At 36.7% G+C, this 25,275-nt stretch overlaps 4 protein-coding genes across 6 annotated transcripts; 2 read left to right on the top strand and 2 right to left on the bottom strand.

Annotated features, from left to right (window-relative positions):
- Positions 1–389: 389 nt before the first annotated feature.
- Positions 390–5,571, top strand: LOC116298020 (serine hydrolase RBBP9). Its single transcript, XM_031706359.2, has 5 exons — positions 390–514; positions 1,046–1,085; positions 2,163–2,268; positions 3,002–3,087; positions 3,974–5,571. The coding sequence occupies exons 1-5, from the start codon at positions 398–400 to the stop codon at positions 4,192–4,194; spliced, it is 570 nt and encodes a 189-aa protein (XP_031562219.1). The 5' UTR covers positions 390–397; the 3' UTR covers positions 4,195–5,571.
- Positions 3,851–8,356, bottom strand: LOC116298019 (uncharacterized). The gene is made up of 3 exons (XM_031706357.2): positions 7,071–8,356; positions 6,007–6,344; positions 3,851–5,370 (listed from the first exon to the last, which is right to left on the bottom strand). The coding sequence occupies exons 1-3, from the start codon at positions 8,293–8,295 to the stop codon at positions 5,116–5,118; spliced, it is 1,818 nt and encodes a 605-aa protein (XP_031562217.1). The 5' UTR covers positions 8,296–8,356; the 3' UTR covers positions 3,851–5,115.
- A 1,058-nt stretch (positions 8,357–9,414) lies between these two features.
- LOC116298013 (uncharacterized) lies at positions 9,415–16,601 on the bottom strand. The gene is made up of 6 exons (XM_031706350.2): positions 15,761–16,601; positions 15,113–15,261; positions 14,474–14,608; positions 13,560–13,746; positions 12,338–12,571; positions 9,415–12,103 (listed from the first exon to the last, which is right to left on the bottom strand). Exons 1-6 carry the CDS (start codon positions 16,421–16,423, stop codon positions 10,790–10,792), a joined length of 2,682 nt encoding a protein of 893 aa, XP_031562210.2. The 5' UTR covers positions 16,424–16,601; the 3' UTR covers positions 9,415–10,789.
- A 400-nt stretch (positions 16,602–17,001) lies between these two features.
- On the top strand, positions 17,002–24,602 carry LOC116298014 (uncharacterized). Of its 3 annotated transcripts, none has more exons than XM_031706351.2 (12): positions 17,002–17,325; positions 18,120–18,190; positions 18,505–18,550; positions 18,928–19,113; positions 19,670–19,725; positions 19,930–20,092; positions 20,230–20,326; positions 20,928–21,003; positions 21,730–21,855; positions 22,912–23,079; positions 23,188–23,245; positions 23,443–24,602. In XM_031706351.2, the coding sequence occupies exons 1-12, from the start codon at positions 17,017–17,019 to the stop codon at positions 23,584–23,586; spliced, it is 1,500 nt and encodes a 499-aa protein (XP_031562211.1). In that variant the 5' UTR covers positions 17,002–17,016; the 3' UTR covers positions 23,587–24,602. The 3 variants fall into 3 exon arrangements, with proteins under 3 accessions (XP_031562211.1, XP_088893333.1, XP_088893334.1); XM_089037207.1 differs by having other exon boundaries at positions 17,257–17,325; positions 18,120–18,408; XM_089037208.1 differs by lacking the exon at positions 17,002–17,325 and adding an exon at positions 18,361–18,408 and having other exon boundaries at positions 17,629–18,190.
- The last annotated feature ends 673 nt before the right edge of the window (positions 24,603–25,275 follow it).

The raw sequence follows: 25,275 nt of genomic DNA, 5'->3' as shown, positions 1-25,275 counted from the left end.
GCTCCAGTTTCGAGTTCACTTTGCTCAGCCTCTTACGTCTCGGTAGTGCGTTAAAATATTCAACCATTCACACAAAACCCGTGGCATTTTCATAAACATGTATTGTTCCGTAGTACGTACATTCCTTACTATACAATAAACCTTGATAAAAGAAAAGAACACATTTGTGCATAATCGTGGCTAAGACTGGGCATAGGCGAAGTCAAAATGGGAGTATATTATTCTCAGCTCTCATGCCAAACATTGAAATTGTTTTGATTAGTATGTTAATTGGGCTCCCTGTGCACTTTTTGAACTGAACAACTGGAAAGAGACAGCAGGTCAATACTTCATGTAATACTTGAGATAATGATTCATGTTACTAATTCTCGCGGTTAGTTACTACGAATATTTTTACATGAAGTATAAGCAGACAGCCGGAAGAGACATGAAGGTGGTAATCATTCCAGGTAATGGTTGTGGTGATGTCCAAGAAAGCAACTGGTATGGCTGGCTTCGAGAGAAACTAACAGAGGTACAACATATATCTATGTATACCCGGGATGTATATCAACAGAGGAGAGTTTCCATTTATAAACCCTTGAATGACTTTGATAGACATTGGAGCTAGACGTTTTTTAGAACGTGAACCCTCCCAGTTTTGAAAAAAATATCAACGCGATACCTCAAATTTGTAACCTAAAATGCATGCCATATCATAGTTAACTATGATGACTGTATCGGTCAATTCGCTCACCCATCTTCATCATCCCCACCTTAAAATGCACCTCAAGTGTAATTTTTCCACTATTTGGAAGTGGAGATATACACATATAATAACGAAAAATAATTAAAAAAATATACTTCTAGTAAATTGAATGGTGCCCTGTAGTCTTAATAAATATTATATTATATTAATAAAGCTTAATTTAAATAAATTGCTTGTTGAAAAAGGGATCGTAACAAATTGGCTAATTTCCATTTAGTTCTTCTACGTTTTGACATACTAATTATAAAATACTCTTCATGTGAAAGATTTTTAATTATTATTTTGTATAATTTACAGAAAAATGTCAAGTGCTTGCTTAAAAACATGCCTGATCCAAGTAAGTAAAAAATGATGTATTTATACACCTATTTCTTAAAAAGACTTTGAAGCCAAAGGAAATGGGGGACACTCACTGGTCATTCCAAGAATGTAAGGAATTATGACCATACATTTAAAGATGAATAATAAAGGGTGTTTAAAGTGGCTTCATCCAATGCAGCCCAAACACTAAGGGACTTAGTGGCGGGGGACAGTGGTTTTCAGGTAAAAAGAAACTGTACAATTTGTACCCCCTAAATATGTAATCTTAATTAAAAATGTACCCCTCTTTTACTTATTTAGTAAGCTCACTTCAGAGCCAGTGTTTTGGAATTGCAAAAAATGCACCCTCCACTATCAGTTGATTTTGAAAATTGTAACCCTTTCTACAATCACCACCCCACTACGACATCATGTGTAGTTCCAGAAATTATCCATACTCCCTCTTCCCCCACCCACCCCCCTCATGAAGGATTTTTTTCAGACCCCCACTAACCCCAGAAATACCAATTATCTTCCATACAAATTCCGTTATTTTGTTCTTTCTTTGACCCCCCTTATATAGCCCCTCGGAAATTCCAAATTCCTCAGTGGGTGTGTGTGTGTGTGTGTGGGGGGGGATAGATATAATTTCTGGAACTACACAAATTGTGTCTAAAAGAGTACTAAAAAGATTAGTCATTCTGACAGTTATTTGAAGGGACCTTTTGGAATGACCTGTTGCCTCTAGCTATCACCCCCAGGGGGGGGGGGGTACTCCCCTATATTCGCTATATGGGTACGTGCTGCCAAACAGGGTATGGTTTTCAGCGATTCTACTCTGGAACAGGGTATATAAAATTGCGCTCGCTCTGGAACAGGGTATATAAAATCACGCTCTCTCCTCTCAGGGTTTTCAGCAATCTTGCTCTGGAACAGGGTATGAATTTCAGCGATTTTTACTCTGGAACAGGGTCAGGGTTCAGAGGGCACATCCCTACCCTATCACCATCACCTTTGGGTATTACAATTTTTTTCTGTAATAGGTATTATACTCATTGAAAAAAGGTGATCTTCACGGTGCCTTAAATGTATTATCAATTTCATTCTTTTAAAGTTGTGGCCAGAGAAAGTGTGTGGCTGCCGTTTATGGAACAAGAATTGTGCTGTGGTGAGGATACTATCATTGTTGGACATAGCTCAGGTGCTGAAGCAGCCATGAGGTAAAACCATTTATAATCTCTAAAATAGGCACACTTGCATAAACCTTCATTTAATTTTGGTCATCAACAGCTAAAACAATAATCTGGTAATAAATGCAGAATAAAAATATACATTGCAGGGCTCAATATAGCAGCCGGCTGCTCTGGCTTTAGCCATCAATTTCAGCACCTTTGCTAGCAATTTTCTAACCAAAAACAGGAATCCCTCATTACTCTTTTTTTCAACAACAGTATTACAAGTAGACCATTCAGTCATATGGCCAGTGGTTTAAAAGCAGTTTTTTTTAAAGATAGCCGGTCAAACAAATGAGCCACACCCCAAATAGCCTGCAAATTTTAGCTTTTTGGTAAAAATGATTTTGAACCCTGCATTGTACATCAGGGGTGTAACAAGAGGGACAACTTACCAAACACCCTCTAAAATCTTACTAAACCTGTTGTCAGGAAACTCTAAGGACTGAAGTGTGTATTGGCAAGTTAATAATTGCTCCCACTGTGACTGAGACCTCACTAAGCCTCTAATATTTATATGACTGTACATATACATATATAAGTTCTATTTTTATCTCCTGCTGAAGGTTTTTGCTTCTAATCTAATTTGTAATATCTGCCAGGAAATTCATGAATAAAACTCAAACAAATATCTACTAGGAGCTAACAAAATATTCTTTAACCTAGCCACAAAAACTGAAAACCATTAATAGCCCAACAATTACAAATTATTTTAATTTAGGTTTGCAGAAAAACACAAAGTTCATGGTATAGTTCTGGTATCGGCATGTGTTACAGACCTTGGAGATTCTAACGAGGCAGCTAGTGGTATGTTTAAAGAGGAGTGTAGATACACTGTTATTTTTTTCCTTCCTCCTTTCCCCAAAGGGGTTGGGAACATCCAGACTTTTTTGATTACATTGGTCAAAATAAAATGACAAGCAACCAATCACTATTGATTAGGCTGCGTTCATAATGTATGGCAGAGGTTGGGGGGTGGGGGGGGGGGGGGGGGGGGAGGCAGGTGAAATCAAGGGGAGATTGCAAAAATTTTGGTAGGAAAAAGGAGGGGATGGGCAAATTTTTATCAGAAAAATGGAGGGGATGCACAATTTTTGGAAGAAGCAGCTACTAGCCTTGCTTAGGGGGGATCGTATTTTTTTGCATGACTTTAAGGGGGGGTGTTAAGAATTATTCTGGACATTTCAAATTTTCACCTGCCACCCCCCCCCCCCCCTCCCTGCCATACATTATGAATGCAGCCTTAATGATATATAGAATTGTTGGCAGGGAGTCCAGAACAAGGATTCATTTGCCCTTTCTCAGACTGATTTAACCAAAAAATAATTCAGGATGCATGCAGCCTAGCTATTAATTGCCAGATATTTTACCTAGGGATAAGGCATACCATCGCAGTACCACCATGCATTGCAATGGCATTTTGTTCAGGCAGTTGCCTTACATCTAAAAGTCTTTCCCTTCTTCTTCAAAGCTCTCTTGAACTCAACCAATCGCTCTCTTTATTTTCTAACTCACTGCTAGTTCATTACTCTTGTGGTTCTATTTGAGAGGTAATCTGACAGACCTTGGGTGCTCAACAACAACAGTATATTGTAACATTAAAAGAGAAATATGATGACATACTATAGTGAAAAATAAAATTATTTTCAAGTTGTTATCTAATATAATAAATCCTATCTATCATCTTCAACAGGTTATTACAATCGGCCATGGGAATGGACCAAAATGAAGGACAATACTCAATGGATTGTACAATTTGGGTCGACAGATGACCCTTTTATTTCATTTGACGAACAAAAAGAAGTAGCTAATGGAACCAAAGCTGAATTTCACCAGTATTCCAATAAAGGACACTTCAACCAAGATTCATTTCCTGAACTACTGAAACTTTTGAAGCAAAAACTCGATGCCTAGTCTCAGAAAAAAAACACCTTCCCCTTCTCAAGGCATAGATCTTAATCCTCCAATCCTAAGAAGCCATAAAAAAAAGATAGATATTCCTTTGTCAGACAATCAATGCCCCTCAGAAAATTCATTCCTTTTCTGATTAGCAGGCTTTGAAAATTTGTCTGGGTACATGGCCTTGGTTAATGTAGTCACACTGTAAAGCATTTTTAATAATTACAGAAGATTCATGTTATCTTGAACCCTAGATATCTCAATCTTTCCATTAGCTCAAGCTTCAGGCCCTACAGTATCTTATGGACATGTCAGCATCAATGCAACACCATGATGCAGCGGCCATGTTGAACTGCAAAGCATTATTTGTCGTCCAGGGGGCAAAACAAAACAAAGATGCTGAAATGATGACCCCACGCTATTTGACAAATTTCCTCAGTTGAGGAACTGAATTTTTTTAAATTCATCTCTTGTCAAATAGACCTCTTCGGCTTGGGCCTAATGTTTTCCCATTTCAGACCACATATCATTCCCTAGAGTATCCTTTCTTTGTTTAACAGTTGCGCTTGGTTGCACATGAGAAGACACATGAATATGGATACAACTCAAACAAATAATATGATTCTCAAGGGAATGACACGTGGTCTGAAATGGGAAAACATTATGCCCAAGCCAAAGAGGTCAATTGTCTTGTTATGAACTGTAAAAATTAATGTCAAACAATGCAATTATTGTAACAAACATTTTGTCTATTTGTGCCCTGGATGACCCACAATGCCTTCTGATCCAAGATGGTCCACACATTGTCAAAGTAGTCCATTTAACTGTATAATACAAAAATGATAATACTTAAATTTATGTTAAATGACACAGAGCAAAATGATAGTTTGTTTATATTTTGGATAGTAAAGTAGTTTTTTTTTGTAATCATAAACTTTAATTAGATGGTGAAATTGAGTCCACTTGTATCTGATCTTCAAAGCATGATAATCCAAAGTAGTAGTCCTGTGCTAGGACAGATTCCAGGATTTTGTCTCTCTGGACCAAAGACTTTGAAGCAAATTGGTTGGCTGGTACTTGGAAGAGCTGTTGTGCTGTCTGTTCTGTTAGTCTTACTCTGATACATGTGTTGGAGTCATGAAGATCTAGTAACAGACTATATCGCCACTGCCAGTAGCAGCTGAGAGATATCTAAGAACATACAAAGTTAATGGGCATAAGTTATAAAAATGAATGTGTCAGGCCTCAGTGTATCCTCTTAAGAGGTCCTTAGGGTCATCATACAATGTTTCCTTCCCACCCTAAGAAGGTTTGTAGGAGGGTAGCCTCACAAGTGTTTGTAATTGGTTCCTGTCTGGGTGTTCAACGAATAAAATTAGGTCAAGTGTCTGATTCACTGTTTTTTTTTATGGTAATGTTTTTTTCAAGTCATATCATGACATTTCCTTGATAATTATTTCTCTCTTTGCTAGTATTAGAGTGCAATTACTTTATCTATAATACAGTATAACCAGCACTACTCTTTTTAGCCCCCTACCCCCCCCCCCCCTTCCACACACACAAACTTTTTTCCAGGTTACCCCATTATGGGCCAGATGGGGCTCCATCTCCTTGAACCCATCTGATTGAAAACACAGGTGTTGTGTGCTGCTAGTACACTGCCTCTCACCACTGTGAGGATGTGTTCAATCCCTGGACATCATTTGTTGCTTCCTGTGCTTCAAGGGTTTTTCTCTAGGTTCCCTAGTCTTCCTCTCTCCATAAAAAAATACACCAGGGCCTATGTGAACAACTAGGGATGACTATCAGATATATGTCTCTACACACCTTAGCCTTGTTATTGTTGACTGTAAACTCATTCAAGTGAGACACATCACAAGTCTTGCAATGCAGGAACTGTCCAGCACAGTTTTCAAGTTCTTCCAAGCAGGAACAGTGAACCCTCTTAGTGTACTTTGTACTGTCATCTCCATCACCAAGTACTTTAGTAATGACAGCTTTACAGATACAGTTATGATCTTCGTCAGCTAAAGTAACACTCTCCAGACTGACAAGGGTAGTAGCAAGATATTTTGTTGCTAGCCATCCAGACAAACAACTTGCATTATAGATTTTGCCACCAGACCATGTTTTAAGGGTAAGCTTCGCATTAATTGCTGGTCCTCCTGCAATAAATGATACAAGCTGTATTGTCAAAATGTGTAATACAAACAACACTGATGCATGGTTTGCATCCGTTTTTTAAGAGAATGAAGCGACAAAGACATGTCGGCCATATTGGTATAATCAACGAAGAAAGCTAATGAGAAACCTTTTGTAAATGCCAGTAGCATGGCATTGTAGTTATATTAATGTGCAAACCAAGATTTTCAGAATCCAATTTCTGAGGGTTGTGTGGTAGATATATGTGTTATTGCATTTGGTTTAAGAAATCTTTGGATCATACTAGGAGTTCAAAGCTAGAAGTTCATAACGAGACATAAATTTAAAATTTCCATTATAATCTCCCTACAATAATTAACAAATAGACATCAGATTTTTATGTACTGTCTGTCCTCTTATTGACGATAAATTGCATCATCACATTGTCAAAGTAATGTGGAATAATACTTTGACAATGTGATGACGAAATTTATCGTCAATAAGAGGACAGACACTTAAAAAACTGATATCTATTTGATTTTTACAATAACAAAAACAATAAAAAACTTCTCATTTTTAGCGATCAAAACAACCAAGGAAAGAGTGCGCGCTCGTTGACGTCAGCTTTATCTGTCTGTCCTCTTATTGATGACAAAAAATAACCAATCAGCACACAAGAAATTTGTAAGTTGCTGTAAAATTATATAAATACAACCAAACAAAAGAGGTCTGTTGAGTATAAACCGTACCTGCAAAGCAAAGTCGCTCGAATGCTACACACTGCCCTGGGTATAGCGTATCATGATGGGACTGAGTATCATCATAGATGTAGATGTCATATGATCCAGTTTTGTCATTTACTTCCACACAAAAATGATGACCACAATGTTGATCATCTTCAAAATTCTCCTTACGTCCCACTTTAACAATTTGGGCTAAAATTGTAACGTTGGTCATGTCTGATCTGAAGTCTGTTATGTAGATTCTCTCTGGGTAGCTTGAATAATCTAGCATACCATGGCTGTCTTTTGCAACCGAGACAGGGGCACTATTTGAAACTTGACTCAGTACAAACTCATGTACAGTGTCTTGCAGGAGGCAATATACTAAAGTAGCTGGTCCATACTCAAGAGTATAGCCCTCGCTCTGCTCTGGAACAACAAATGGCTGCCATATAGCTAAACTATCTCCCTCTTTAAAGAGGTTTGCCAGAGGCAGTTGTTCATCCCATAGGCAGAATTTGGCATGTATTTCATCACAGTCAACTACATAAACTGTTCTTTTGACACTGGTCTCTCCATTCTGCAGATGCACAACCTCTTCTTCACTTATATCAGTTACTTCCACTCTTACATTCTTTCCATAATGAGGTTGCATTCCTTCGTGGAGTATATCCTTCAAAGACGTGAAGTCCTTTTTAAAAGACTCATCTTCATTACCTTGAAGTAAGATCACGACATTTTCTGAGGGAAGAAGACGAGGGGACTGAACATTCCCACCTTTCCAAAGACGACATCCTGTAAACCTCAAATGTAAGCCATCCTCTAATATCACATTCTCAATATCATATAGTTTTTGGTGCAAATACATCTCAATAGAATTCCTTCCTTGTTTTTTGGAGTGATTAGATCCAGCATTTTTCAAAACAGCAAGCTTCGTATGCGTTCCTGGGACATTCTTGATGGCTTCTACTCTGACTTCAACAATCGAGTCATGTCCAATATGTCTCATCTCAATCACAGAATCTAAACTAATCTTTCTCTTCTTGAATCCCTCGTTGTTGCCTTGTAGCTGGTTTACATTGGCCCAAGAGTTTTGTACTTCAGCAAGGATGATAGTTTTTGTGATTCCAGAAGGATATTTGGACAAAAGGGATAAAAGTTTGACACACAACCAGTTCCAATGTGGCACACATCTCTGTGCAGTTTGGCCTATTATGAAAGACCGCAGCTCAGTGATTTTATCTGCAAACATTTGGACCTTCAGATCTAGAGAAAAATAAGTGAAAAACCAGCTGAAAAGTTTGAGCTGAAATGAGAAAGTTGTATTTCCCGGTACTGAAGGACACAGTCCCCTAACGTGTAGAGAAAACCACAGGGAGCCCGCAATATGACTGAAAAGAAGATATCAGCCCAAAAATGGAAATGGGTTTGCTTATTGTTTTGCAATAAAAAATTAGGCTAAGACTGAGAATCAAATCACTACTGGGATTAAAGAGAAAACTATCGGTCTCTTCACATTTTTGAACATACGATTTCCAAGATGTGCGAGCGCTTATATAAAAAACGCTGGCGCAGACATGAAAACGAGGCATTTTCGAGTAGGGTTTATAGGTTTATAAGAAACCTTTGGGAAGTTTCTACGAAACTTTGTCCTTAGTTTTTCAATGAAAGTTATAACGACCTGTACCCGAACTAAAAGCAACTCCAAAGTAGTCCTTTATTACTGATAATTTCAAAGTTGTGTATGTGTGTTCCATAGCTCACGTAAAATCTTGCCTTGATCGTTTTCGAATCTGAGCATGCATTGACAGCCTGCACATCTTGCAAAAGTTTCATAGAGCATGTGCATGTTATGCGTCATAACCACCATCTTGGTTGACGATAACAAAGTATTCCTCATTAGCTTTTCTTTTTAGATCGACCAAGATGACGCCGGTTTAATTGTTATTAATATCTCAAGGGATTTCGAGTCACATGCCTACACACACTGTATTGTGACTGGGCACTGTTCTATTCTTTGATTGCACGTTACGCCATCGCGTGATCGTCCTGGTGACTGTAGTCTTGAGAAAGACTGTCTTATTAGCATCCATTGCAGGGCCGGATTTAGAGGGGGGGGGGGGGGGGGGTGCAGGGGGTGCACACCCCTCCCTGGTTACACTTTGTGCTCCTACTTCAAAGATAACCAATTTTGTTTTTTGCCTTTGATTCTAAGGGGTGCACCCCTCCCTAGGTTAACATTGCGCGCAGCATCCCTCCCTGAACAAAATCCTGAATCCGCCCCTGCATTGTTAACGGTTCCATAACGGCCGCCATACTTTTGTCTTTTAACTCTCTTGGGTATGCAACCCATCAATAGGGCTGCAGAGTGTGACATCAAAACTGGTGTATTATGCGCTAGCAAAAGAAGTTGTACACATTTTTTAAACCAAGGTTACAAAGCCTCTCTGTTTAGTCTAAATTTAATTATTTATTTCCATTTATTTCCATCTTTATCATTCCTGATTGCACTAAAGTACTAATATCATTTACAATAAGCCTGAAGCGAGATAACGTTTTACCCCCAACTCTAAACCATAATAGTCTTTAAAATTCTCTCATATTAAATTTTTTTTGATTCCTTAGAGAATACAGGAACAATAGTCATAATTAAAGAACAAAAGCAGTGTGAAAAGGATTATGGTCTAGAGACGGGGGTAAAACGTCATCTCGCTTCAGGCTTATTCCCACATCAATACATATCCATCAGCTAATATATATCAAAAGCTTGATACAATTAGAAAAATAAATCAAAGAATGAATAGAAATATACTATGATAAATGTATGAATCCAGTCATTGTGATTCGTATTTCGTATTGAATAAATCTCATGACATTCTAGTCGCATTATATTTACTTAGCAACAAAGGATGAAGTCGCATTATATATTTGTACCGATTATTTTGAATGATGGACACCAACCACTCCTCCCCTAATAATAAAAAAATGTTATTCAACTGAAGATTTTCCTTTGGAATCTCCCTTGCTCGGTGTTACATTTTTAATTTAAAAATTCCTAATTTAAATGGTAGATTTTTAGTAGAAATATTCTGTTGTTTATGAATTTATTTCGAAATCAAAGACATTCCACGCAAGCCATGGATGATGTCACGAGTTCAATGTTTTAACGGCTCCTGCTTGGAATGATTGTTTTAGTCAAAGCTAGTGCTGTACATAATTAGGTTTGGAGAGATTTTCCCCCTCATTGAATTCAAACTGTTTGTTACAACAAAGTTAAGAATTGAACAACATATTCAACTATCTTTTTGGTGTTATGCGGTGTATTTCGGTACATCGTGCGTCTTTAAGTAACCCCACCCTACTCTTTCCCCCAGGGGAGGTAGATATTAACAGATGATGTATGTGTTTCTCTCACGGTTCGGTAAATTACGAAGTAAACAGTTTATTGAGTATAGAGGCTTTGCACCATCACACGATGTCAGCCATTGCAGGAGGCACAACAATACTGTCTTTTTCCTGTGTGAAACTGAACTCTTCGATATCATGTAAACCAGAGTAGACCATCCAAATTCAATTGTTCCTGCCTCCTGTCATGGCTGCCATCAAATGAATACTCTCGGCTATACCATTCATAACTCGTGTTCTTTTAGCAATCAAAATTATTTTGGAATCTAATAATGATAGACTGATAATTGGACTAAAATTTGTTCATCAAAATAATTGAAATTTTTCTGTCCACTTACGGATCAACTTTGACAGTCATTAATAGCCTCGCTTGCAAGTTCAGTCGTGCCCTCTGGTTCATTAACACTCGTTTTGAAAGATTCACTCATGAGGTCTTTACTGACATGCTTAATGTTGCTATCAAGGGTCTTTCCCTTCTTCACCATCGGGTCCCGTTCAGTATTATTTTCTGATATTTCCTTTGTATTGGTGGTGTTACCCATATTGTCTTCATCACTTGATCCATTCTCGGTCCATTTGTCTGGCCTCTCCTCTGAAGTCACACCTAACTGTTTAGGCTTTTCTTCTGTTGTAATGGAACTAGTTTGTTTACTATTGGGTGGGTTGAGGTCCTCTACGACTTGGTTTTCAGCAGTTTCACCTATACTAAAATCATTGTAAAAGCTATAATCCATATTACTCGTGTATTTGGTTTCCATTACAGTATCATCAATATCGGTAATGGAGCTTAATCCTTTACTAGAAGACGTCGAGCTTGATTCCTCTTTATGAATACCCACTATTTCAGATTTTTCTTCTATTACGAGATTTGTGCCATCTTCGTTTTTCATATCAGATTCGGTAAGGATGCTTGATTTGTTACTACTAGATGATTGCAGTTTTTCTTTGGGAATTTGTTGATTTTCGGGTTTTTCCTCTCTATCAAGTTCACACTCGTTATTTTCCTTACGATTTACAGCACTGTCTGTACTGCATCTCGATTGGTTGCTGGTAGATGAACTCGATACCTCTTTAGGACGACTTTCTTCATTTTCAGGCTTCTCTCTTTTAGGTTCAGTTTGCTCATTCGCCGTAAGACTCACATCATCATCTGTATTGCAGCTCGAGTGGTTATTGATAGATGAACTTGATTTCTCTTCAGGACTTTCTTCATTTTTCTTTCTTTCAGTTCCACTCTCCCCATTTGCCGTACGATTCACCATATCATCTTTAATGCTGTTAGAGTAGTTATTGGTAGATGAACTTAATTCCTCTTTAGGACTCTCTTCATTTTCAGGTTTCTCATCTTTCACGAGGTCTACTTTGCCTTTGCTTTTCATCATGATATCAACATCAGAATCTGTCAAAGAGCCAGAATTTTTTCTAGTAGAGGAACATAGTCCATGGCAGTGACATTCAATGCTGGGCAGAGGAGCACTATCCCAGATCCCCGGTCCTGATAGCAGTCCACGGAGAGAGCAGGGGATGAAGGGGAGCTGGCGAAACTTTAGGAGTAGTTGACGCGCTTTCCTTAATACTTTACTGCCTTCCATTTTCATTGAGAGATCGGTAAAGTATTGGAGCATGTCATCTGACTGCATGTCTCCTTGAATAACCTGGAAAAGTTACCAAAAAGTACATGTTTTAACGTGTAGTAAATGTTGTAGAATGGACATAGGAATCAGAGGTGAGAGGCGGGCGTTTTACCACCACGCCATCCTGACTCCCCTCCTAACTCATGCCGTGCTTTGATAGTCTCCATGGGGGAGACACTTGAGAGTCATTGCATAATCTCCTTTATTCATTGTTCAGTATCTACAGTATACGTTAAGATTTACTATATATTTTACCTTTTCACCATACTCCTGTATCATAGCAACACACAAGAATATATGGAAGTACTCCGTCTGGTAACGTGACCAACAAGCCTCCCACATCAGAAGCACCTCAGCATTAAAGAACTCTCGTTTGAAGCAAAGTAGGAGCCAACGATGACAAAATAACATATCCAAACCACCTTCCTTTATCAACAGGTGTGCATAGAAGCGGGGCTCCAATAGTTTGACTAGTTCTCGTAGGTATACCTTTGTAAGAATATTAACATTTTAGTATAACATTGAATTACAAATATCTTGGACTATAAATGCCATATATAGTTTATAGTTTTTAAGAACACTACTAAGGGGGTAGGGGTAGGGAAAATGTTCAATTACAATCAAAACAAGTGATTGCCAGTTTCTAATATATCACAACAATCCAACATAATTCAGCCTCATTGGATATTGACCCATAGTCCATTTGGGCTCAAGGACTACCATATTTACTCGAATAAGCGCCTCCCCTGAATAGGCGCCTCCCCCAAATAAGCGCCTCCTCCAAATAAGCGCCCCCTTTGGACAAAAAAAATTAATAAGGCCACCCCCGAAAAAGCTCCTCACACCTTAAGGGGGCGCTTAATCGAGGAATTGTCCAAAATGCTACAATCTGACTAAATCGCGTACATTTTAATGAATAAAAGTTGATATAACACATGTACACCACGTTTAATATATAGAAAATTAACATAAGTGCTTCTTCTCATTATAGTATACTAATACTAGTACTGTTGTAGTAGTATGACATTGATATTAAAAGAAAATCATACTTTGACAGCTGTGTACGCGTTTCCTCCCGTTGAATAAGCGCCTCCCTCGAATAAGCGCCTCCCCCGAATAAGCACCCTGTTCTAGACGTAAAAAATTTAATGAGTGCCAGGGCACTTATTTGATTAAATACGGTAATTGTTTTAGCCAAATCCAAATAGTCGGCCAAATATATAGACTGATGCAAACAAGTTTTAAATTAAAGTTCAATTTGATGTTTTGATTGTTTTTAAAGCCGGCACTTTTCAATACAAGTAGGCTATAGCTTATCCAATCAGAATGCAGCATTGATGATAGTTGACTAACTACAGTTAGAGTGTTTGTAGCCTACTTCACAGACATCTTTCTTCTTTTACTTTCTTTGGTATTTGGGTTCCCTGTGTGATAATGATCTAATCTAGCAAGATATTTATTTCTATAGAAGTCTTACCAGCTGTCTATCCATGACATCATCTTTGGGTGAAGTAACAAAGACACTGACTTCCATCAGACCAGCAAAGCACCAGAAGGCATCTACTTCGTCTTGAACTACAGCCAGTACTGGTGCCAGTAGATCTGACATGCCTTGATTGTATCCCACAGCAGGATTATGGATGGCATAATTTAGAAGAATATTGCTGTAATAGAAATTATTATTATGAATCAAGAAATCAAGTACCAAGAAATTTAACAAAGAGTCCAGGAAATGGAGTACCAGGAAACCATGTTACCAGCAAATAACTAGGTATCAGGATCAATCTGTACAAGTGACCAGAAATTAAAAGTACCATGGAAGAAATTCAACAAAGACCAGGTAATGGGATACCAGGAAACCATGTTACCAGCAAATAACTAGGTATCAGGATCAATCTGTACAAGTGACCAGAAAATTAAAAGTACCATGGAAGAAATTCAACAAAGACCAGGTAATGGGGTACCAGGAAACCATGTTACCAGCAAATAACTAGGTATCAGGATCAATTTGTACAAGCGACCAGAAAATATTACAAGTACCAAGAAATTGAACAAAGACCAGGAAATGGAGTACCAGGAAACCATGTTACCAGCAAATAACTAGGTATCAGGAAATTACATAGAAAGGATTATGTACTATACAATAATTATGTCCAAGGTTTTTTATTTTCGTTGTCGTTGTCAGAAAATATTTCTTTTTGACAAGAGATAAAAGAAAATACTTGAAAATTTTTGGTTCAACAAACAATGTATTGCACACCTAGATTCTAAAACACCTGGATGCATAAGTTCATAATCCTATTTTTCACATAGGTATATAATCTCCTGGTAAGGATGCAATTCCCCCTCCCCCTCCCCTGCATTTATTAACAGTAGAGTAGTACTACATACCTCATGATCTCAGTATTAGGGTTATCCTTGCCAGCAAAATATGGATGTGATCTGTCTGTTCTTGGAACATCTTTGTCTACAGTGCATTGAACAGATTTCCAGAACTGGTCTCGTTCTTCTTCACTCATGCAAAGCCTACACAAAATAATTGACATCATTAAAATATAAACAAATTGTTATTTTAAGTCTATTTTAGAGCAAAGTGAAAGGATATGGCAGATGAATTGGGGACAATTTGGGGATATGCAAAGAAACTTCGGAATCTGAGCGGCTGAAGTGTTGTGAAACCAACGTAATTACTGAAAGATAATGGGAAGGTATTTCACTGTTAATACAAAAACATGTCTTATCGTGTACATGCTATAAACCAGTTCCATATTTTTTCTACTCATATTTTTTTATTACATCCCAAACCTCAGTCTCACAATCCTAAATTGTATCTTTGAACCTTGCAAATCAGAATGAACTGTAATACAATATTATTAGCTATGGACTTGATATATTTCTCTGGGATGGTGCATGGTGGTAGTGGAGGTTGGGGGAGGGGGGCAGTGGGGAAGGACACAGCCTGAGGGGTTGTCAGTCAGGAAAACATCAAATCCTGTCCCCTATCTGCAGGTGGTACATCTTAAAATTTACCGTTTACGGTGAAATTCCAAGTACTCATACTCTTTCTTCGATTTCAAATGCATTCTTTCCTCGTAAGTAGAATTGAATGCATAGTAAAACAGCAAGAACTTCCATGCTTCCTTCCTTACTTCTGGACTAAGACCACCAAAAAACACAGCCTATATGATAGAAAAATCAGTGTTGAATGGTTTGATCCAGAATTGTGAAAAAAAAAAACTGTTGTTGGTTGTGACTACCTAATCAGGGCCCAGTTGTAGGAAGGGTGGATATCGCTATCCAATGGATAAATCCTTATACAGTGTATAAGTCAATGCCCATATCCAACAAATTTATTCACTGGATAAAATTTATCCGTTGGAGAGCTATTCACCCTTCGTACAACCATGCAGGCCCTGATAGCGCTATCCATGCCACCTTTCATACAACCGGGTCCTGATAAATAGAGATCAAGTTATGAGAAACTTTTGAGGTGTAGATTTTGCCATCAAAAGTAACAATATTGTTAGAGACAAAGGCATATTAAGGATATTATGTCAACAACAGTCAGACAAAATATCTCATTTACATACAGACTTTTTGAATACTATTAAACCTTATGTCGTTGCCCCTAACAACATCGTACTTTTGATGGTAAATTTCTATTTTTCTAACACATACCCTGCGAAAATTGGCAACATCCTCTATCTGTCCTGCATCATTGAATAGTGTTTTCCAGACATCATATGGCATAGGATCAAACCTACCCTCTTCTACATAACAATCTTCTTTAACGGGAACCCTCCTCGTTACTAAAAAGCAACGTCTCCTCTTTCGATCTCCAGAAATTTTCTGACCTACACACCAATCCCACTCTTCTAGTATTTTAGTAATTCTATCCATACCACCGCAGTGAAAGTGCAAAACTTTGTAATGGTTTTCGTGGTTTCCTATTATAAAATGACCACAGGTCGTATCATTTTCATCGTAGAATAGCTTTAACGTCTTCATTTCACTTAGATCAACACTAAAAACTTCCAAAGTACGGTGTTCTTTAATATCAATATCAGAAGAGTTGGACTCTGAGTTCTCACGTATTTGCACGAGTTGAGAATTTGGTGTCCATGAAACTACCAAGCGAATATGACCGTTCCTTCGAGTTCTTGATTTAATAGTAAAATACCCAGGTATTTCGTCTTGTTCTAGGGAAGAATGAACACAAACGTTGTTCTTACAGAAGAGTAGTTCTTCCTCTTCCTCGCAGTCGTCGTCATCGTCGACGTAGAATTTACTTTGGTCACTGAACGCGCTTTCAACGGCATATTTTACAAGATGACTCAACATTTCGACTATGAGAAGCAATATCCATGAAGGTTTAAGGTTCGAAGAAAATTATATGCGTTTTAGTGCATCATTTCAGTGATAATTTTCCCTCTTTGGATGTGTTTTTATAAGCTATTCTTTCGACCTTCGAAAATAGCCAAGGGTGCCCTTTCTAGTGAAGCTTACTTCCGCTTACGGATTAGTATCGATTACTTCTTCTACTTTAAAAAGTCAGTCGATATATATTCGTTTTTTACCTTTCATTCTTTTCAATTGGAACAGGGATATAAAAATGACATTTCTTGTTATAAATGGTTCGTTTGTATTAGACCTTTTAACAGAGCTGATGAACTGTTTTTTTTCAGTGCAGTTTTTTTCAATCCCACCTACGGATAAATATCGATTGCTTAGAAAGTCAATCGATATTCGTTCCTTTCTCTTTCATTGTTTATATTCATATAAAGGGATATACAAATAAAATGCTTTTTATTAAAATTGCATTTAAAATTAAACAGACAATATGATGAAGTCCATAAATTTTATATTTTGTGCTATATAAGTTTGTTTATTTTGTCGCGTACATGATGAGAATTTAGGCGTTGATCGCACCTTGCATGACCAATGAGGGCGATAAAACTAGTTTTCAAAACAAGTTTACCATTAAGAAGGAATCTTTTAAAGAAGTCACGAACGCATCAACTAGAGACTACTATAGATTACTGTCTGACCAAGGTTCAAATATTTATTGGAGTGATATTATGGATACTATCGTTACCAATAACGGAACGTCCAAGACATCACAAAAAGTAGCTCAGATGAATTTAGTGACTGGCGAATGTGAGGAACCCATTCAAATAACATTCGAAGATGTTAGCGCTGCTGCTTTTCGTATCAAGAAAGGAATCAAGAAGACGCCATGTGAGGTAAATATAAGATTGCATTATGGAGAAGAAATGTTTATAACAATCGAATATATCGTAGGATTATTCAAGTATTATAGATTGATCGTAGAATAACCAAACATCCCATCAATGCACTACGTTACAGCTTGCGTACGTGAGTAGAGTAATCTATGCACGTGTTACGTAATTTAAGCAATCATTCATAGCCTTCACAAAAGAAAAAAAAATTGAAAGATCAGGAGTTCAAATACTTTTAAAAATATATTTTTTTATCTTGAAATTTTACGTTGCTGCTTTACATAAGTTTCAATATATTAATGGCATAAACACGTAAATGCTCCTGAATATTAATTAAGTTTGAGTTTGTACATTCAAACAGGTGCCGGTAAAAAATATGTACGTGCAAGCTTTTTCTTAAAAAGTCCTAAATCGTGCAACTTTCGCTAACTTTTTTTTTAGAATGCAGACGATTAACTTACCGCGCGTGAAAAAGTAACTTGAAGATACTAAAGACATGGCAGCCATATGCTGGAACAATAATGACAAGTCTTTTGTTTAAATCCACAAGATGACGTTACATGATAACGAAGAATTAAATTGTGCCATGGCCAAATCTTTTGTTTTCTATTGTTTATAGCAAGTACATGTCTGCAATCTGCCAAAATTGTACTTTTCTGTATAGTGGTAAATATGCACTTTCCCAATTTCAAACCAACCCCTACCCCCCATCCCTCCCCACATACAGTCCTGAAAGTTTGAGCGTGAGCTAGGCTACTCATGATATACGTTCATCTTTACACTTTTTTCGTTTACAGAGGTCTAAACTTTCTGAAAATTTAAATATGGAGCTGTATTTTAAGAAGGAATATCTTCACATAACTGGCAGGTCAGTGGGAACACAGGCATTTATTCTTTCATTTCACTTTAATTATGGCTGGGTGGAGTAGAGTACCTAAAGATCATGCTAGTACTTTTTGTATGATTACATGCATATGAAGGTAATGGTTTTTCATTTTAAATTATTTTTTACATATTAAAAAATGGCCAACATGACAGCAAATACTTTTACACTTGCTACAAATGTCAAATGTAACACATGGTAAGGTAGGTCACTCGACATCCATCATGCATCTACTACTGTCGTCATGACAATGTGGTGGTGTATATTATTATAATGAAAGTTTAATTTATTACTTCTAGTTTTAAAGAAAGAGGTGCTCGCAACACACTTCTCATGTTACCTAAGGTATGTATTAAGCTTATACCTTAGAAGAGGTCCTGTTATATTAGGGGATAGGGGGTGTGAATAATTCATAATCCTGCAACAGTTAAATTTTGGATTAAAGTAAGTATTGCTCCTTGCAGATCAAATTTCCTTGAAGGAGATAGGTCGCAGCGGGTAGCAGTTTTAGTGAGCTACCAATATATTTAATATATTCCATTGGGAAAACTACATATACTCATTCTTTAGTGGTCACTCAAGCAAAGCCGGGATTGGTGTATTAGAGTAAAAAGAGGGAACATATATAGGTTCCAGCTTCTTCTTCCGTTGTCCCCGGAATGAAAGATATTGTTGAAATTTGCAATAAATTTGTTTTCAAATCCATTATAATTGTGTTAAAGGATCAAAAAAGAAAAGGAGTAATAGCAGCTTCAGCTGGGAACCATGCCTTGGCATTATCATACCATGGCAATGAACTTGGCATACCCGTTACCGTAGTGATGCCTATAAATGCTCCCATAATGAAAATATCTGCCTGTCGGAAATATAAAGCTGATGTTCATGTTAATGGTGCTGATATTATTGAGGTAATGATTAGCTGTAACTATATTTATTAGGGAAAGGTCATTGGTTAAAGGGGTGTCTTATCATGATTAAGCCCATACTGTTACATGTGGAAAATTTTGACATGCCATATTCTGCTTGCTGATTTTTAATCTACACATGTATGTTTTTTTACATTTTTGGATATATTATGGATACAGCACGATATATTAACTACAATTAATTAAAATTCACAACTAAACTCAATGTAAAGTGCCTTTGTTTATATATCCATAGAGAAAGGAAGCTAATAAATCATAAATCCTCATCATCAACATTTTATGATTATTATTCAGGGTTTGTGCTACATTCTCGTTACAATATTCAAGGACTTTTTAAGCACTTTTCAATTATTGCTATAGAATGTTCAAGAAACGTATTGTATTAAAGATAATGTCCTGTAAAATCATATCATGGCGTATTACTTTTTTAATTTGATTGTGGTGGGCACGTACACACTACCTATTTGAATTGTAAAAGTCGAAAGAATCAAGTTACTAGTTTGAACCTCATAAAAAAATCTTTGACCTCCATTTTCAGGCCAAAGATATTGCTCTAAGGTTGGCAAAAGCCAATGGACTTGCTTACATTAATGGGTATGTATACTAAGAATATTTTAAGCTATGCATCCTAGAGAAGAGGCCAGACATTAATGATTAAAGAAATGGTGCTAGATTGAATTTGAATTTGAATTTGAATTATGTAGTGTGTAGAGCCATCCTTGATTCTCAAGATATTTTAAATGACAATATCAAATTAGAATAAAAATGATCAATGCATCATTCTTTCTTGTGTTATAGCTATGATCATCCACACATCCTTGCTGGTCAAGGTACATGTGGTCTGGAGATCATTGAAGATGTACCAGATGTTGATGCAGTTGTGATTCCAGTCGGTGGCGGCGGTCTGATTGCTGGCATGGCTGTTGCAATCAAATCTCTCAATCCCGACATTCAGATCATTGTGAGTCAGAATCTATTATTTTGTATCCTCTGCCATGATTGATATTCATAATGGGCCAAGTATAATTATTAATTGTGTTGCCATACAATAACAATAAAAAGTTCATGATAATACTCAATGAATGTCTTTCTGTCCAGGGTGTTGAATCAGAACGTTGTGCAAGCTTTCAAGCTGCCTTAGAGGCCGGTCATCCTGTAAAGATTGATGCCATTCAGTCTGCAACACTGGCAGATGGTATGTATATAAGAAGCTGAGATGTTTAAAAACTATATTATTTTGATTTTCACATTATGCTTAAGCCTCACCCATATTGCATTACTTGCAGTCATTGAAGTCAATATTTGATTACACATTGTTTTTAAATGTTGATCTAAACAAAAGGTGCTACAACCATCAATAAGTCCCCTTCACAGTTCCCTGCACCATCTTGAAAGGTAGCCATGCCTTTGCATTGAAGCGAGACAAACAATGGCCTTGAGACATGTGAATAATAATTGTCCAAGGTGTTAAAGAAGGTTTCTAACATTGCAAAATCACCATTCATCTTTCTTCTATGCAAAAGCATTGCTACCTTTCAAGATGGCACAGGGAACTGTGGAAGGGACTATTGGCAATATTATATAGACCATTGTCAATCAAATAAATTGTAAGAATATGGTTTCCATGTACTACCTTCATGCACTCAGACTATCAATCTATTTCAGTCACTGATTGATAATAGTCTCCTATCAATATGATTAACCTGTTGTTACATTTGTCTCAATCTGTGGAAATATGTGGTAAATCATAGGTGTAACCAAAAATAGATATATATATATATTTTAAATAATTTCAGGTCTTTGTGTTTCCAAAGTTGGGGATAATGCTTTTGCTACTGCTAAACCCTATGTAGATAAAGTTATCAGTGTGAGGTAATGAAAATAAACAGATTCTTTATATTTATCTATTATAATATTCCTTGATAATATGGATTTATTTACTCACAGGGTTAGCCTCATTTCAGCATCAATATTATTCACAAATGTCAGATGACAGTAAAGTAAAGACTGCAAAACTTCAACAATACAAACACTTGGAAATTCCATTGACTTGCAACTGTAAAAAGTGTTCTGATTATTCTACACAAAATCGAGGCTAACCCTGCTGACCAACAGAGGACTCAAAACTGAAGCAATTTAATAAATGCTTTCTAAGTTCTAGATAAATTACTGACTTTTGTAAAGAGAGGAAAGCATGCAGAAAGAGCCTCAAAGCATAGTTCTAGAAAGACTAATAGTATTAGAAAACCAAGCACCTCTACTTTAATTTCATATGAAACCAAGTTTAAGTCAAATGCAGGTCATTTTGAAGAGATGCCAGCACTCTAACTTTTATATTAGATTGTTGGTTTAGGGCTAGCAGTTGGCTAGTTAATGTTGATCAATAGATATTTGATGGCAGCTTGAGTCTCAATACAAGGTCATTATTGACGCTTTTTTAGGTGCGAAGGTTGCATGGTGACCACATCTTAGGCCATATTACAAATTCATAGTTGTTGCCCAAGTCAATCCATGTAGTAGTAAGCTGGGATTTTTGGTTATATATATTTTGCATCACATGGTATTATGATCTTATTCGGACAAATTTCTATGTTTCAGTGAAGATTTTATCGCACTTGCCATTCTTCGCCTTCTTGAGGAAGAAAAGGCAGTGGTTGAAGGAGCTGGAGTGACTGCTTTTGCTGCTTTGGTTGCTGGTCTCTTGCCAGAACTTGAAGGCAAAAAGTAAGTAGGAAAGCGTTCAAACATAAAATGTATTAACATCATCAAGCTAAGCTTTGTAGAGTAATTCAAAAACTGTAGAATTCCTAGCATATTCTCACTTTGGAAGAGAGCTTAAGGGGAAAAAAATGCTTTTCTTAGTTCATCTTATTATGAAGCCTTTGATGGCCAATATGATGCCATATTGCAGATATATGCATATCAAATGTACCATGCATGTACATGTATGAATGCTTGAGTACCAAATAATGAAGGGATGAATGAATAAATGTAAGAAAAAAGGAAGGAAGGAAGAAAGAAAGAAAGAAAGAAAAAGGGAAGAAGGACAAAAGAAAGGAAAACAAGAAAGGAGTAAATGATCATGTTAGACTGGCCGCCGTCTTGGTGATCGCATTTGCAATCATCTTTATGATATTCGCAATAACGATCCCACCAAACCAGTTTCCCGCCATTTTAACCTAGCTAACCATTCTCTTTCTGACTTCATTGTTTTCGGTCTTTCTTTGCTTAACGGCAACAATGATTGTCGCAAGACCAAAGAAATGTGGCTTATTCACCTATTGGGCACTCTTAGTCCCAACGGGATTAATGAACGCTTTACTTTCAACTAACCTTTTCTTTTGTCTTTTGATTGTTTGTTTGTTTCCTTGCCTACCTTGCTCTCATTGGTTTCTTTTGTCTTATTCTATCATATATACACTCCTTTCTACCACTTCTTTCTCTTTTACTCCGACGAAGGACTAGCGTCCGAAACGTCAGTAAGTTTTTTCATCTTTTCACGGTGTATAATTTACCTTTTCATCATTACTGTTATATTAGGATCATGTTGAGAGAACGTTAAAGATCATTCAAAATATTAACTTTTTGAAAAATTACATTCTTACAAACTTTGTGATAGTAAACTTATTAGCAGTTGAAAAGGGAAGAAAACAAAAGTACTGTATGTTATAAGCAATGGCACCTTAGAATTAGAATGAAATAGGATTTACCAGTAGCATTTCTCATCACTCTGTTTACTGAATCATGGAAATACTTATTTTGATTTTTTTCTTGTTTTAGAGTGGTTGTTCCTTTATGTGGAGGTAACATTGACTCTACAGTACTAGGAAGATGTATTGACCGTGGTCTTGCAGCTGATGGCCGCTTGTGTAGGTTTATTGTAACAGTCAGTGATCGTCCTGGAGGCATAGCAGAATTAACGAGGCTTCTGAGTTCAATTGGAGCTAGGTGTGTATAAATCACCATTGACAATGATTAATTGCTTTAAACTTTAACTCATGAAAGAATTACTTTTGCTCAATATACCGTAAATGTCTTTCATGTCTTTTCCTGCAGTGTTAAAGATATTTATCATGAAAGAGCATGGCTGACTTCAAGCGTATTCAGCGTTCAGGTAAAAAAACCTAGTTTGCAGTTAAAACCAGCACCCCAGGTGTCCTGTTGACTGTCTGCCATTTGTTGGGCATTTCACAGTACAGTAGATTGTTGGTAGTAACTTGATGGTTGTTTGCTGGCCATTTAGTGGTAGATTGTTGATAGTAATTTGATGGTCATTTGCTATTCTTATGCTCCTCTACATTCCATTCATAGATCAAAGTAGTAGCAGAGGTCAGAGATAGAGAGCACAGCTTGGAGGTCAAGCAAGCACTACAGCTGCATTACCCAGAGAACGTCATGTGGGGAGAAGATTATCACTACACTAGTTCTACTAACAAACAAGAACTCATTTCTTAGCATTATTGATTTTTAGGGTAAAAAGCATTTCTTTGAATTGAAATCCCAATTTAATACAAATTAAAGCCCCCCCCCCCCCAGGGGTGTTGGGAAGGGGGGACTTTTCTAAAGCTAAATAAATACAATTAACAATAAATATTCATTACCTATTAAACAATTCAATTCAAGCATAACTAGATGTCTAGCCGAGTGATTCCAATTATATATTATCTAATCATTGAAATACATATAAGTAAACAGTAATTTCTGTAACGAACTCCAAAGGTGCATTAATGTAACAGTTGGTCGTTAGTAATGTAACATTAAGGTGTTGGTGATAGGTAGTTGATAGTGTAATGGTCAGGTAAGATGTCAGTAAGTGGTTAGACGATTGCTTACCAACATCTCACCATGTACTAGTGAGGATTGACCATAATATCCAACCCTTACTAATAACTTATTATATTATTGAGTGTTTTTAGTTGGTTATTAAATTATTAATATTTATTTAGATAGCTTTAAAGTTTAATGGAATCACTCTTGTGTTTAAAAAAATTCATAGATACATTTTTTTAATGAAACTGATCTTCTCCAAGTAACTTCAAGTAAAGGTTTCAATGAACTTGGTAAAGCATATAAAGATGCAATTTAATTTGAGCAACTACATTGGAAATCCACCTTGAATGAAAATTATTACTTTTTGGCATCAGTGGTTTACTGTGTTGTCCATTGTCAGGGATGGCAGAGCTGGGTTTTTTTTTACAAGAATGAAAGTTTATTTTGCCTTAGTTTTAGTTCCATATGGAAAAAAAAAAGATTTTAATCCCCCCCCCCTCCCCCCTCACCCACTTTAAAATGTATCCTGCCGTCCCTGGTGGTACTGTGGCCTTAAGTGCCTTTCAAGTGTGTGGTTGCTACTATTGAGTGGGTTGTATAGAAGTATGGTCAATGTATGGATCAGCGCGTGTTGTGGTGGTGTGACTTAGCTGTGTGTACGAATATTGGATTACCAAAATAAAATGGACAATGATGACAAATGCATGTCTTGTCTTTTAAAGCAAGATGTATAATAATGCAAGAGGAATAAATTATATTTAGCACTGTGATGTTTATTTGTTAACCACATTACAGTGAAACTACTTTAACCAAGGCTATCCAAACAAATCTCAAATCAAATTCACAAATACATTTTCTGACACAGGATGGTCATGAATTCTGGAGTTTAAACTGTTTCTTGTTCACTCCTGATCATACACACACACTGTTATAAAATTAAGTAAAATGTATGCTCTAAAGAGGAAAATTTGTACGGATTTTATTGTTTAAATATAGTGCAAACCATGTAATATCCATGAAATAGCACAAAAACTAGTAAATAGTACTAAACATGTTATTCTTAAAAGTTTTCAATAGTTGCTATTATTGGTGCTACAATGTATTTTGTTCTAATAAGTTAGTACTATTTTTCATGGGTATATGGTTTGCACTTAATCATAATTGCCCTATTTCACTATGACGTCACTGCTTGTTTATATGGGGGATAGAATCGCCAAATCCAATAGAAAATTCAATAAAATTTGCTCTTAACGAAACAGTTTAATCCAAAATGGCCTGGTTAAATTCAGATATAATATGTGTTAATATGTACTAAAAAATATTTTGAGAGTTTGCTGGCTATTCTATCTATTCTAATAATCTTTTCTTTGTGGA

The sequence above is a fragment of the Actinia tenebrosa genome, unplaced genomic scaffold (assembly GCF_029948245.1).
Source record: "Actinia tenebrosa isolate PJP-AT-01 unplaced genomic scaffold, QUT_ActTen_1.0 PGA_scaffold4__44_contigs__length_22323623, whole genome shotgun sequence".
NCBI classification, from domain to species: Eukaryota; Metazoa; Cnidaria; class Anthozoa; order Actiniaria; family Actiniidae; genus Actinia; species Actinia tenebrosa.
This window is presented reverse-complemented; position numbering and strand designations above follow the sequence as displayed.

What these genes read in the sequence shown, in the direction of transcription:
- LOC116298020 (XM_031706359.2), top strand. Translation starts at nt 398, where the DNA reads ATGAAGTATAAGCAGACAGCCGGAAGAGACATGAAGGTGGTAATCATT. An exon ending in TTCGAGAGAAACTAACAGAG is followed by an intron (nt 515 to 1,045) that starts GTACAACATATA and finishes TATAATTTACAG; the next exon opens with AAAAATGTCAAGTGCTTGCT. An exon ending in TAAAAACATGCCTGATCCAA is followed by an intron (nt 1,086 to 2,162) that starts GTAAGTAAAAAA and finishes ATTCTTTTAAAG; the next exon opens with TTGTGGCCAGAGAAAGTGTG.
- LOC116298019 (XM_031706357.2), bottom strand. Translation starts at nt 8,295, where the DNA reads ATGTTTGCAGATAAAATCACTGAGCTGCGGTCTTTCATAATAGGCCAA. An exon ending in CGAGCGACTTTGCTTTGCAG is followed by an intron (nt 6,345 to 7,070) that starts GTACGGTTTATA and finishes CATTTATTGCAG; the next exon opens with GAGGACCAGCAATTAATGCG. An exon ending in TCAACAATAACAAGGCTAAG is followed by an intron (nt 5,371 to 6,006) that starts GTGTGTAGAGAC and finishes GTATGTTCTTAG; the next exon opens with ATATCTCTCAGCTGCTACTG.
- LOC116298013 (XM_031706350.2), bottom strand. Translation starts at nt 16,423, where the DNA reads ATGTTGAGTCATCTTGTAAAATATGCCGTTGAAAGCGCGTTCAGTGAC. An exon ending in CCTAATACTGAGATCATGAG is followed by an intron (nt 13,747 to 14,473) that starts GTATGTAGTACT and finishes TTTCTATTACAG; the next exon opens with CAATATTCTTCTAAATTATG. An exon ending in ATGTCATGGATAGACAGCTG is followed by an intron (nt 12,572 to 13,559) that starts GTAAGACTTCTA and finishes ATTCTTACAAAG; the next exon opens with GTATACCTACGAGAACTAGT.
- LOC116298014 (XM_031706351.2), top strand. Translation starts at nt 17,017, where the DNA reads ATGACCAATGAGGGCGATAAAACTAGTTTTCAAAACAAGTTTACCATT. An exon ending in GGACTTGCTTACATTAATGG is followed by an intron (nt 19,726 to 19,929) that starts GTATGTATACTA and finishes CTTGTGTTATAG; the next exon opens with CTATGATCATCCACACATCC. An exon ending in CAAGCGTATTCAGCGTTCAG is followed by an intron (nt 23,246 to 23,442) that starts GTAAAAAAACCT and finishes TTCCATTCATAG; the next exon opens with ATCAAAGTAGTAGCAGAGGT.